This window comes from Rhinoderma darwinii, chromosome 1 (genome assembly GCF_050947455.1).
Source record: "Rhinoderma darwinii isolate aRhiDar2 chromosome 1, aRhiDar2.hap1, whole genome shotgun sequence".
NCBI lineage: Eukaryota > Metazoa > Chordata > Amphibia > Anura > Rhinodermatidae > Rhinoderma > Rhinoderma darwinii.
Window position 1 is genome coordinate 471650434 of NC_134687.1, and position 14383 is coordinate 471664816.

A 14383-nucleotide genomic window follows, 5' to 3' on the forward strand; every position below is an offset into this window, starting at 1 on the left:
CCAGTACACATGACTATTGTTTATGGGGGCACTCTGCAAGCACTATTGTATATGGAAGACACCTGCTGGAACTATTGTGTATGGGGGACACCTGCTGAAACTATTGTGTATGGGGTGACCCAGCTGGCATTGTTTATATGGTACTCGGCTGACTTTATCATTCACAAGGGGCACTTTGTTAGCTATGATGCTGCTGTCGATATATGATGCCCGTGAATCTCCCCTTGTCAAAATCCTACTCTTTACACTTCCAAAGGAATCTCAGACTCAGGAAGAATGACTATATCCTGGAGTATTTTTACATATGCTGGTCTTATACCCTCCTGAAAACTGGGCATTTGGCACATATTTTTCTGTATCGCTCTGTCAGCTTTTCCAATCCACTCATTATGTAAAAAAGATAGAATGGGTGCTGGGTAGTAACATTTATCTAGAGTGCCTATAGCCCCACCATCTGTAACAACAGCCCTAGTTCCTGGCCCTTCCAAGAGCTAAATAGGAATTAGGTTAAGCTATTTTTATGCCTTTTTAGCATGTACTCACCAGCACACGTCCTTCTCCATCTGCTCACAAATGTAATACATAAATGCATCGACAGTTTGTGAATTTAAAGGGAAAAAAAGATGCTTATTATTTACTGGAAGGAAGTACAGTAAGATCTGTTAGGGTGGCAGTGATGATGGGGTAGAGAGCAAAGGAGGTGGGCACAATGATACATAATAAAAGGGGTGCAGAAAGGCATTGCTAAGGCGGGGAATACAGTAAGACATGATGAGAAGTTATGTTGGGTATAATTATACTGAGAAATAAATGACCATTATGTCTGTGTTATTAAAAGAATAGTATATGGAGAATGTTTCGCTTAGGGCAGCTGTGTTTATCTTGATACATTATATAAACCACATTTGTGGCCCTTTATTCCATCAAAGCTCCACATATGTCAATGGCACACATATGCTAAGACTGGTGTATCTTACTCCGTTCTAAGTAAAGGAAATAACTGAAGTAATTTGCACCAAATTTATTAAAAAGGCATACATTCTTAATAAATTCAGCACATTGTGAACTGCCTGACATTCAGAAAATAAAATCTATCCCTGCTATGAGCCGGCACAGATTTGCACCAAAAATGTTGCCATTTACCAATTTTTTTTTAATGTAAATATCTTAAAGGGTTTTGGATAGGTGATAAATGTTAATTAATGCAACAGAGTAATAAATTAGCACTTAATTGTATGGCCAGGAAATGTACATTTAATTCCAGCTAACCTCTGCCTAAATAGTATAAGAGTAAAGGTTCCTTTCTCAAACACACAAGCAAGAGAATCCATAAATAAAAGTCATTGTGATTTTCAGATTTGGGAACATTGCTATAAGTAATGCAGAATGATTCGGAAAGAGCAGCTGTGGGGTCACAATTGATCCATGTGCGACAAGTAAAAGATATTTCTTTGTATCACTATCTCACTTTGAATTCTTAAGCAGCTGGATGATTTTCAAAGGTATAAGAGGTAAAATACACAGTGTTCAGATATGCAAGAGATTCATTAAGGACAAATGGGACATTGCAAAAGCCTATGTCATCTCCTGGAAAGGAAACGTAAAGTAAGCAGAAATGATATCTTAAGATCTTCCATTAATTTACATTCTTACTAAAAGTTATGGAAGACAAATTATATCACAGTATTTGCTTAAATGATTATACTCAATACAGTTAAAGGGTTTTTCCTGAGATAAGGGGGAATTTTGAAAACACCTTTAATTTACAGAACATCAGGAATGTACAGTCAAAGGGCTGATTGGGTGTTATGGTCATGTGATGCAATGTCTCAATGGAAATCACTGCCCAAACGACCAGCGGCAAGGCAAGGAACAGCCCATGCTGTCTTTTTTAAGACTGTGAGTATATTGAAAATATTTTTGTTTTCTGATGTCCTGAAGGAATTTTGAGGCAGATTTTTCTGCAAAAAAACTCGGTGCGAACATACCCTAAAATTGCAATGATATTGGTCACCATGACTAATACCAGGATCCTACTGAGGAAAGGATATCAGGGTTTAAAAATTGCTTAAAAATCAAACAAATCACTGTGAACAGAGCCTCAAGCGGCAATTTTAGGTCGTGTAAAAAACAAACAAAAAAAAACAAACAAAGAAAAACATATTCTGATTGTACAAATGAATGTATACTAATGCATTTTGCCATTAGTTTCAATATCTTTGAAATGAACAAGATTAGTCAAGGCGTCCCATATTGTACATTTAATTTCTTACAAAATAGTCAACGATATAAAAATAATAATGCAAGTAAATCCTTCCCAGAACCTGGAGATACTGACCAATAGCGCACAGAGATATTACTCAGAATATTTACAGAATAAATACATAAGAATATAATAAAAATCATAAAATTTTACAATAAGGTATAAACTCAATAACGTTACCACATCAGCATAACAAAAGCAGCACAATATGGCAGTCACTTTTTCTCAGTACAACAAATAACCCACAGTTATAGCTTATAGGGCTTTGTTTTTTGACGGCCAAGGCAAAATTCTGGGCAACAAGAAGCATTTGAGACCTACAGACATAACAAGTTTTAATTGCATTGGTTTTTACCTTATGTTCTGCTTGTATTCTGATGGTCTTGAAATGAACTTAGTGTGGCATGGGAAGGCATAGTAGCCTCAGCACATTTTACATTAAAGAGACAAATATTATTAAAATCTACATAGTTCTATAAACCTACCAAGTTCAACACATAATCCTATTGTTGATCCTGAAAGAGGCAAAAAACCCTATGAGGTAGTTGTCAATTTCTTTTTTTTTGGGGGGGGGGCACCTTCCCTAACACAAATATGGCAATCCTTGGATTAATGCCCTATCTCAGCAATCTAGTTCACAGAATTTGGAATGTTATTGCTTTTAAGAAAGGTCACCCAGACCCCTCTTGTATTATTTCAATTGATTAACCCTGTTCATCACAACATCTTTCAGCAAGTCTCGCTACTCTTCAAGTAAAAAAACAACCTCCTTTGATGATGGTGAAAACGTATTTTCTCTAGACGTAGTGGATGCCCCCTTGTCATGGTTACAGGTCTAGCTATAAAAAAAATAATTAGATAGATCTCAACTACTGTATATTCATATATTTGTATATAGTTATTCCATCACTCATAAACTGCCTTTTTTCCAACTAAATAACCCCAAATTTTAGCACAATTTTTAATAATGCAATCCACCCATTCTTTGAATTACCGTAGTCGCAGTCCTTGCACCCGCTCCAGTACAGCTATGTCATTCTTATACACAGGTTTCCAAAACGTTACACAATATTCCATGTCCTGGCTAGTGATTGTAAAGGGGAAAGTCATGTTCTTGTCATGTGCATCTAGTTACTAAAGTTAAGTTTGCTATTCACCAATATTCTCAAGTCCCCTACAGTGTATATATATTTGGAAAGCTGGAAAAAAGTCATAATCATATACCTGCACCCCTAAGCTTGGGTCCCTCTTGGGTCTACACTTTGACTAAGCCTATTCTAAATAATACTGATGATGTCATTATAATTTACACTCAAACTAAAGCTGTATTCATTATGTGCAGCTGGAATGCATATGGTCATAAATAACTATTCCTGGGAGCAGGCTACTGCCACAATCAACAAAGACGATGCAAGTGTATAGCAACATCATCTTTTTTCTTATGCCCAACAAAAAGTCCTAGGATTTATCTAGTACCTTCCGCAGCCTTTCCCTTGCCCCATCCTAGGTCTTATCCCCTCACTTCCACATCCCTGTCAGTCTGATTAACATATGAATTAATATAATTTACATATGAATGCACAATGTTTAGATAGGTAGCTGTCTGTTTTTCCCCCTAGAAAACACCCTTCCACCAGAGCCACCAATAGGCACTTTCTACTGTGCCTATAGATAAATCCGGGTAATACCAAATATTGGGCAGAGCATGTGAAAATCCTTTGTAAAGTGTTCACTGCACAGTCTGGACTCCGGCATTTTTTTGCATAAACAGATGAAAGGGAACAAAGTGGCTTTAGGTGGTATCGGGCTACACAAAGTCTGAAGTCTTGAAAGCTCAGACAGTGCTGTACTACATCATAAAAATACATAAGTACAAAATTGTCTGTAGCAGATTATTATTATTTACTCTCGGAACGAAAAGTCAGAAGGAAAGTATGAAGAAAGTATTTCACAGCTTATATTAACCATGTTGCCAATGATGAACTGTAGTTCCCAGTCTGACCGAAAAGTGCACAACTTATAGTACATGTTAATTATTTCTTACACATGCATTCCAGTCAAGGTGACTGAGGATAATAAAACATCTTGCCCCCAGTCACCCAAGGAACACAGGAGATATTAGTAACGTACGGTATTGCAACAGATCCGTGGGAGTTCATCTATATTCACCCTCTACATAAGCTTCTAAAACCTAATGAGTCTCCTCTACTATCACCTGAACAGGGACCGTGAGATGTTCAAAGCTAAGCCAGAGCTTCCGACATAAAACGCTTCTCCTTAGAACAGAGGTTCCAGGGTCTTTTCTACCTTGTGATTTTGTCCATTCATTTTCAGATCACCAATTTTGTATTATGAATATTTTGCTCTTAGATGTAGAAGAGATTAATTAGAGAAGTCATTAGAAATATGAATGAAGTTCTTATAACATTAGTGGAAGGGAGATATTAGGATTACCTAGTTCACTAAAAGAGTAGTCTACAAAGAATCAAAGAAATCTGTAACTTTTAGAAATTGCATTTTTGCTCACGTAGACTGAAAGGGCAACACTAAAACTAAAAAATTTTAAAAAAGTTTTAGTTAGGCAAAATAATTTTTAAGACAAACTGGCAAAAGGCTTTTCTACAAACCATAGTATAATACTAATTATTCTAAGTAATAGCGGCTGGCAGTTTTTTCCTGATTTATCTAAACATAAAACGTTGAATAATATTTCATTATAATTAATAAACCAGAGCTGTAGTTATGTCAGTTATCAAAGAATCATATACTTAAAGGGTTTATCCACCAGTCGCTGTGATGACATATCACTTGGATATGCGATCACTTCCTGATCGGAGGGGTCCAACTGTCAGGCCCCGATATCTTCAGAATAACTAGCGCTGTAGAGCCTTTACGGGTTTTCTGTGCACATTGCCGCTCCTGTCTGCCCATTGTGCAGGGAAATACAACACAGACCCATTCACTTAAATGTTGCACTTCCATGTAGAGCTCTGCAGAGAAGCCAAAGGGGCTTCTGCTTCTCAGGATCGATAAAAGTCCCACCTGTCATGAAGTGATAGAAAATCTTTGCGATATGCCATCACTTCTTAAAATAAGAATATCCTTTAAGATGGTTGTTCAATTATATCATTCAGTGAGATAACATAATTGTATTGATCTGCATGTGAAAATAATAAATAATATGAACACATGGTTTGTGAATCATAGCTACACATTCCATCTGCTCAGGTCCACCAGGGAACACTTTCTGACCATTTTCTTAATGTCTGATAATCCTCCATGATTTTGAGCGCATTATTATGTTACAGAAGGTCATTGTGGAGGAAAACATACTGTGATAGCAGGTCATTTGTCCAGTTATGGATGTATGTCCAGCAAAAATGATTGACTGGAGAACAATGGCCGCAGAACAGATTTGTGTAGGTTTGAGCTTAGTATTTTATTTAACAGAGCCTTGGGGCTCTTTGTGCTCTTGCGCCTTATGAATAACCAAAATGTTTGCATTGCTTGAAAAAAGGCAATACAAATAGCAACAAGTAAAATAGGCAATCTGTACTTATTTACCTGCTGTGGATCTTCTAGAACAGATAGAATATGCTGAAACTAAACTTTTCATAACAGCTTAAAACCAAAGTAAAAGCTAAGCAGTAAGCAGCATTATGGCCTTTCTCAATGACGGCGACAAAATCACAATATTTCCCTTTCTTAAATAATCACTGACCCCTTTAAACATTTAATAAACGTAATGCACATGATAAAGGACAGAGGTGTTCTTGAATAATGTAGGTGAGACACTCATGTGGCAACATCTGAGCACCAGTAAGCATTAGACTTATATCAAAGAGGCTTTTACCGTACCATGGCAATAGGAACAATCCCTGTAAATGCTGCTTGGCTGACAAAGATTTCCGAAATAACAAGTTCACTGACGGAGTCTTCTTCTGGGTATTCCACCTGCCACGTAATCTGCTGGGCACCAGCCAAACCACTGCCAATGTCCATTTCGAAGTCCATCTGCAGAATTTCATAAAACGAGTTGTTGGCTCTGAAAGAAATTGAAAAAATGTCACTGCTTTGAACAAAACTCTCACAAACATAAATAACAGGCGAACCTCGTGGTAATGAATTAGCATGGATGCTCCATCTTTACCGCAGTGATCAAAGCATAAATCATATAATCAATGCGGCAATAGCTGTAATTTATCACAGGTGACTCACAAGCCTTTTTTCTATACCTGTCTGAAGGAAGCAATCTTTCTAATTAGTGTGCATGTCGCAATTTCCTATTAGGAATCAAACGCTACCTTTTCCGATGGCCTTGAGACATCAGCTCCTTTTCCTGTGTGATTGTCACTAGAAAGTGTTGTCTGCCTTGTTTAGGAATGCTTAAGTCAACATCTCTCATACCTGACATGATCTCAGCTTGACACATTTTAGAAGTCTTTGGAATTCATGGCAGCTTTGAGTGTGTGTGTGTGTGTGTGTGTGTGTGTGTCTGTGTGTCTGTGTGTGTGTGTGTGCGTGTGTGTGTGTGTGTGTGTGTGTGTGTGTGTGTGTGTGTGTGTGTGTGTGTGTGATATTACTTTTTTGTGATTAAACTGCTGGGCACAATGTTGTGAAAGTTTTATTTTAAATTTATACTTATTTGATGCAATGAAATTAAATATACACTCAGCTATGCAGACCTTCTCAGGAAATGTTTTAGCTGATAAAGTGTTAAATATGTTTTGCTGACAAATTTGGGACAGTTGAAATTTCTCAATAAAGTCAGATGGAATTTAGGGAAGTTCAACTTTATCCCAGTTTCAGTTGTGTCAAAATATGCTATATGAAGCAAAACTGCATTAGACTAGTATTTTGTGTAAGATATTCACTGTCATGTGCAAAATGTCACCTGTTTGTGGTTAAAGTCTATATAAGCCAGAGCTTATGTAATGAAGGCAGACATTCGTCTCCTCGCGGGCGAGAATAAAGCTCTTATTGAGGTGAAAACTTATAGATAACATTATAGATAAGTAAGGAAAATTCTTCTAACACACAACTAATGAAAAATTTTTTCTTCTGTGACATAAAATGTATGTACTCTACCTTAAACACAATCTACTGCTTTGTCGATTTTGAAATTGAAGACTGGATATGTCCTACTTTTTGAAATGTTAACTAATTGCTGTATTATAAGTTAGTAATCTAATTGATTAAGACTGGCGTTTCATATGACTGCCTAGAAAACAAGCTGGAGAAAAAAGGGGTCAAATTTAATAAGAGGCGCATGGCTCCTAATAAAATTGTTGCATCTTCGGCTGTCCATGCACCATTGAGTCAAATCTACCTAAGCAGTTGGCATAGATTTCCACTATAATTTATCACAGTTTCTGGAGTAAATGATAGTAAATGCGTTGGCCTTTTCAGAAAGGGCTCAAAATTAAATGCATTTTTTTTTTGAGCCGCTAGTGACTTTTTATGCCATAAAACTGGCATAGAAAAGTTGTTTAAAAGCCCTCTTAGTCTTATACTCTAGGCTACATTATAAATTACCTATAAATCATAGATACATACTGTACAGAAATGTTTCATTGATAAATGAATGCCGCATGTTATGGAATTGTCAGGAGGATTTAAGAGGATATTATCTGAATAATTTCAAAGTGATCTCAAGAAATCCTGTATAAGATTCATTGTACAAGATAGTTAAAGAACAAAGTAAGAAAAAGAACATGGCCTACAGTAAACAGAAAATATTGTTTTTTGTTTTTTCATCACAACCTATTTGAAACATATAAAAAAATTTTTTGGGGCACATAGGAAGTTATGCACTATTTTAGGTCTAATGTAGGTTAAGTCATAGCCAATATCATGGCCAGAATAGTACATGGCTATCTGTAGTCAGAGGCCTACAAGCTAACTATAGGCAGCCAGCAATATATACTTGGCTTCTTACTGCCAACTGTAAAGGATCTGCCAGGCACTACGTCTGGGTATACTCCCAGGATTAATCAGTCGACACCTGAGGCCAGACCTCTGAGACTGACACCGGCTCCCACCAATCAGGGTGGCAGGCTCAGGAGTGGGAGAGCCTATCGCGGCCTGGTCAGTCGGAGTTAGCTCCGCCCCCTGTCCATTTATACCTGCCGTTTTCTCTTCCTCTTTGCTTGTTATTCTTCTTGGATTCCTGGCCCCACTGCTGCCTTGCTCCAGCCTGTTCTGCCGTGCTTCTGCCTTGCTTCAGTTCCGTTTATCCTGCTTCGCTCTGCCCCTGGCTTGCTTCCTGCTCCGTGCTCCCGTTTGTATACTCCACTACTTCCTGATCCTGACTGGCTCATTCACCTCTCCGTTTCCTCGCGGCGTTCCGTGGGCTACTGCCCCTTCCCTTGCTTGTTCCCTGTTGGTATTCCCTTGCACTTAGACAGCGTAGGGACCGCCGCCAAGTTGTACCCCGTCGCCTAGGGCGGGTCGTTGCAAGTAGGCAGGGACAGGGCGGTGGGTAGATTAGGGCTCACTTGTTCCCTTCACCTCCTTCCTGCCATAACATAATAACAAGCCCATACCTAGTCTACCATTTCTTCTACGCTGACGCTATCATGGACCCCCTTGAGACCCTGACCCAGCAGATGCAGGGCCTCTCCCTACAGGTCCAGGCCCTGGCTCAGAGGGTCAACCAGTCTGACGCTGCCTTAGTAGTACCCCTCACCTCACCTCTAGAACCCGACCTCAAGTTACCTGACCGGTTCTCAGGGGACCGTAAGACTTTTCTCTCCTTCCGGGAGAGTTGCAGACTTTATTTCCGCCTAAGACCTCACTCCTCAGGTTCCGAGAACCAGCGGGTGGGTATCATTATATCCCGACTCCAGGAAGGGCCCCAAGAGTGGGCCTTCTCCTTGGCTCCTGACGCCCCTGAACTTTCCTCCGTTGATCGGTTTTTCTCTGCCCTCGGACTCATTTACGACGAGACTGACAGGACTGCCTTAGCCGAGAGTCAGCTGGTGACCTTACGTCAGGGTAGGAGACCTGTTGAGGAATACTGTTCTGATTTTAGAAAGTGGTGCGTAGCTTCTCGGTGGAACGACCCGGCCCTAAGGTGCCAGTTTAGGTTAGGATTATCTGACGCCCTGAAGGATCTGCTGGTTAGCTACCCCTCTTCTGACTCCCTAGACCAGGTTATGGCCCTAGCAGTATGACTTGACCGACGTCTCAGGGAACGTCAGCTTGAACGTTTCAATGTTTTCCCCTCTGACTTCCCTGCGATTCCCCCCGAGGTCCCGTCTCCTCGCTCTTCCACGGAGGACTCGGAGGTACCTATGCAACTCGGGGCCTCCATGTCCCCTCGACAACGTAGAGAGTTTCGCAGGAAGAATGGTCTCTGCTTCTATTGTGGGGACGACAAGCATCTACTGAACACCTGTCCCAGGCGCAAGAATAAGCAGCCGGAAAACTTCCGCGCCTAAGTGATCATCGGGGAGGTCACTTGTGCGCACAGGTATTTCCCGTTAATACGAAACGCAATAAAATTTAGCTTCCCTTTCAGGTCTCGTTTGCTGGCCGGTCTGCCACTGGCAGTGCCTTCGTGGATTCTGGCTCATCTGCTAATATCATGTCTGTGGAATTTGCTATGTCTCTAAAAATGCCTTTTATTAATTTACCTTATCCTATCCCTGTAGTGGGTATCGACTCCACTCCTCTTGCTAATGGTTATTTTACTCAGCATACTCCTGTTTTTGAACTCCTTGTTGGCTCCATGCATTTGGAGCAGTGCTCTGTACTGGTGATGCAGGGATTATCGTCCGATCTGGTATTAGGTCTTCCCTGGTTGCAGCTGCATAATCCCATGTTTGATTGGAATACTGGGGATCTCACCAAATGGGGTAGTGATTGCCTGATGTCATGTCTTTCGGTTAACTCTATTTCTCCCCGGGAGGAGGTAAACACGCTTCCTGAGTTTGTTCAGGACTTCGCTGATGTGTTTTCTAAGGAGGCCTCCGAGGTGTTGCCCCCTCATAGAGATTACGATTGCGCCATCGATTTGGTGCCTGGTGCCAAGCTTCCTAAGGGGAGGATATTTAATCTTTCATGTCCTGAACGTAAAGCTATGAGGGAGTATATCCAAGAATGCCTGGCCAAGGGTTTCATTCGCCCCTCGACTTCTCCTGTAGGTGCTGGCTTCTTCTTCGTGGGGAAGAAGGATGGTGGTCTTAGGCTGTGCATTGATTATCGGAACTTGAATAAGGTCACAGTAAGGAACCAGTATCCCCTTCCTTTGATTCCGGATCTTTTTAATCAGGTTCAGGGGGCCCAATGGTTCTCTAAGTTCGATCTACGGGGGGCATATAACCTTATCCGCATCAAAGAGGGGGATGAGTGGAAAACTGCGTTCAACACGCCCGAAGGTCATTTTGAATACCTAGTCATGCCCTTTGGGTTGTGTAATGCCCCTGCCGTCTTCCAGAATTTTATTAATGAAATTCTGAGAGATTACCTGGGTAATTTTCTTGTAGTGTACCTTGATGACATACTGGTGTTTTCCAAGGACTGGTCCTCCCACGTGGAGCATGTCAGGAAGGTCCTCCGGGAAAATAATCTGTTTGCGAAGACCGAAAAATGTGTGTTTGGGGTACAGGAGATACCATTTTTAGGTAAAATCCTCACCCCTCATGAATTCCGCATGGACCCTGCCAAGGTTCAGGCTGTGGCGGAATGGGTCCAACCTGCCTCCCTGAAGGCGCTACAGTGTTTTTTGGGGTTCGCTAACTATTACAGGAGATTTATTGCCAACTTCTCGGTCGTCGCTAAGCCTCTTACGGACCTCACTCGCAAGGGTGCTGATGTCCTCCATTGGCCCCCTGAGGCCGTCCAGGCTTTTGAGACCCTCAAGAAGTGCTTTATCTCGGCCCCCGTGCTGGTTCAGCCCAACCAAAGGGAGCCATTTATTGTGGAGGTTGACGCGTCCGAGATGGGAGTGGGGGCCGTCTTGTCCCAGGGTACCAGCTCCCTTACCCATCTCCGCCCCTGTGCTTACTTCTCTAGGAAGTTTTCGCCCACGGAGAGTAACTATGATATTGGCAACCGCAAACTTTTAGCCATTAAATGGGCTTTTGAAGAGTGGCGTCACTTCCTGGAGGGGGCCAGACACCAGGTAACGGTCCTTACTGACCACAAGAATCTGGTTTTCCTAGAATCTGCCCGGAGGCTTAATCCTAGACAAGCTCGTTGGGCACTATTCTTTACCAGATTTAATTTCTTGGTTACCTATAGGGCTGGGTCCAAAAACATTAAGGCTGATGCACTGTCACGTAGTGTCATGGCCAATCCTGCTTCTGAGAAGGATCCTGCTTGTATTTTACCCCCTGGTATAATTGTTTCTGCCACTGATTCTGATTTAGCCTCTGACATCGCGGCTGATCAAGGTTCAGCTCCCGGGAACCACCCTGGGGACAAACTGTTTGTTCCCCTGCAATACCGGCTAAGGGTACTCAGGGAAAACCATGACTCCGCACTATCTGGTCATCCTGGCATCTTGGGTACCAAACTCCTCATTACCAGAAACTATTGGTGGCCTGGGTTGCCTAAAGACGTTAGGGCTTACGTCGCCGCTTGTGAGATCTGTGCTAGGTCCAAGACCCCTAGGTCCCGACCTGCGGGCTTAGTACGTTCCTTGCCCATTCCCCAGAGACCTTGGACCCATATCTCCATGGATTTTATCACCGATTTGCCTCCATCTCAGGGTAAGTCGGTGGTGTGGGTGGTAGTAGACCGCTTCAGCAAGATGTGCCACTTTGTGCCCCTTAAGAAACTACCTAAAGCCAAGACGTTAGCTTCTTTGTTTGTTAAACACATTCTGCGTCTCCATGGGGCCCCAGTCAATATCGTTTCTGACAGAGGGGTACAATTTGTTTCCTTATTTTGGAGAGCTTTTTGTAAAAAGTTGGAGATTGATCTGTCCTTCTCCTCCGCCTTCCATCCCGAAACTAATGGCCAAACGGAAAGGACTAACCAATCCCTGGAACAATATTTAAGGTGTTTCATCTCTGACTGTCAATTTGATTGGGTCTCATTCCTTCCCCTCGCCGAATTTTCCCTGAATAACCGAGTCAGTAACTCGTCAGGGGTCTCCTCGTTTTTCTGTAATTTCGGGTCTAATCCACGGTTCTCCTCCGTTTCCCCTGGTTGTTCCAATAATCCCGAGGTAGAGGACGTTCATCGTGAACTGTGCACAGTCTGGGCCCAGGTTCAGAAGAACCTAGAGGCGTCCCAGAGAGTACAAAAGATTCGTCCTGATTGTAGACGTTCTGCTAACCCCCGGTTTGTCATCGGGGATCTGGTGTGGTTGTCATCGAGGAACTTGCGCCTTAAGGTCCCGTCCAGGAAGTTTGCTCCCCGATTTATTGGACCTTATAAGGTCATTGAAGTCCTCAACCCTGTATCCTTCCGTTTGGAGCTGCCCCCATCCTTTCACATACACGACGTCTTCCATGCCTCCCTCCTTAAACGCTGCTCCCCGTCCTGGTCCCCCTCGAGGAAACCTCCTGTTCCCGTTCTCACCCCTGAGGGGGTGGAATTCGAGGTGGCCAAGATTGTGGACAGTAGGATGATCCAGGGCTCCCTCCAGTACCTGGTCCATTGGAGAGGATACGGGCCGGAGGAGAGGACTTGGGTACCTGCTCGAGATGTTCACGCTGGGGTATTGATCAGGAGGTTCCACCTTCTCTTCCCCACTAAACCGGGTCCTCTTAGTAAGGGTCCGGTGGCCCCTCATAAAAGGGGGAGTACTGTAAAGGATCTGCCAGGCACTACGTCTGGGTATACTCCCAGGATTAATCAGTCGACACCTGAGGCCAGACCTCTGAGACTGACACCGGCTCCCACCAATCAGGGTGGCAGGCTCAGGAGTGGGAGAGCCTATCGCGGCCTGGTCAGTCGGAGTTAGCTCCGCCCCCTGTCCATTTATACCTGACGTTTTCTCTTCCTCTTTGCTTGTTATTCTTCTTGGATTCCTGGCCCCACTGCTGCCTTGCTCCAGCCTGTTCTGCCGTGCTTCTGCCTTGCTTCAGTTCCGTTTATCCTGCTTCGCTCTGCCCCTGGCTTGCTTCCTGCTCCGTGCTCCCGTTTGTATACTCCACTACTTCCTGATCCTGACTGGCTCATTCACCTCTCCGTTTCCTCGCGGCGTTCCGTGGGCTACTGCCCCTTCCCTTGCTTGTTCCCTGTTGGTATTCCCTTGCACTTAGACAGCGTAGGGACCGCCGCCAAGTTGTACCCCGTCGCCTAGGGCGGGTCGTTGCAAGTAGGCAGGGACAGGGCGGTGGGTAGATTAGGGCTCACTTGTTCCCTTCACCTCCTTCCTGCCATAACACCAACCACTCGAATTTTGAGTTCCTGCCGATTTTAACTCATTTTAAGCAGAAAGTTATTTTACCGATATGGGGCATGTTTGCTAGTGCAAGTATATTTATTAAGGGGATGACTTAAGATGCTCAGGTATAGCCATCTAAGAATATAGAACTGACAGATGATTGGCCTATCAGAATAGCATCATATTCGCTGCTGAACAACAGTGAATACGATTCATTAAAACTCCCTGTTTTAAAGTCTAGAAGCTCCACCCCAACATCCTAACAGGGCAGTACAAATGAACACAAAAGATAATATATTATTAACTAACATTTATTTTAACTCATGAAACATAAAGACAGTACACTTTAAGCCAAGGCATCTAATATATATCCATAATGTAAAGGATCTGCCAGACATAGCTTCTGTGTCGACGCCCGTGGTTAATCAGTCTGCATCTGCTCCTAGGTCTGTTAGAGTGACTCGATCTGCTACCACTGAGGCTGGTAGGCTGAGGAGTGGGAGAACTTATCACAGCCTGGGCAGACGGTTTCTCCTCTCCCGCCCTCGGTCTATGTATACCTTCATTTGCTTCTTGTCTTTGCCTGTGATTCTCTCTTGTTTCTTGGCTCTGCTGCTCCAGCTATTGACCTCAGCTTCATTTTGACCCTGGCTTTACTGACTAAGTTCCTGCTCTGCGTTTGGTACCTTGTATACTTCTGGTTTGACTCGGCTCAATCACTACTCTTGTTGCTCACGGTGTTACCCTTGTCTGTTTGTCTGTCGTGCACGTATTGA

General features: G+C 42.8%; 1 protein-coding gene across 1 annotated transcript in view; it reads right to left on the reverse strand.

The window, feature by feature from the left end:
* TMEM132B (transmembrane protein 132B) overlaps positions 1–14383 on the reverse strand; it is a 690505-nt gene that overhangs the window by 205114 nt on the left and 471008 nt on the right. Inside the window, exon 4 of the mRNA XM_075833460.1 lies at positions 6122–6308. Within this exon, the coding sequence (XP_075689575.1) occupies positions 6122–6308 (187 nt within the window). The remainder of the gene's footprint in view (positions 1–6121; positions 6309–14383) is intronic.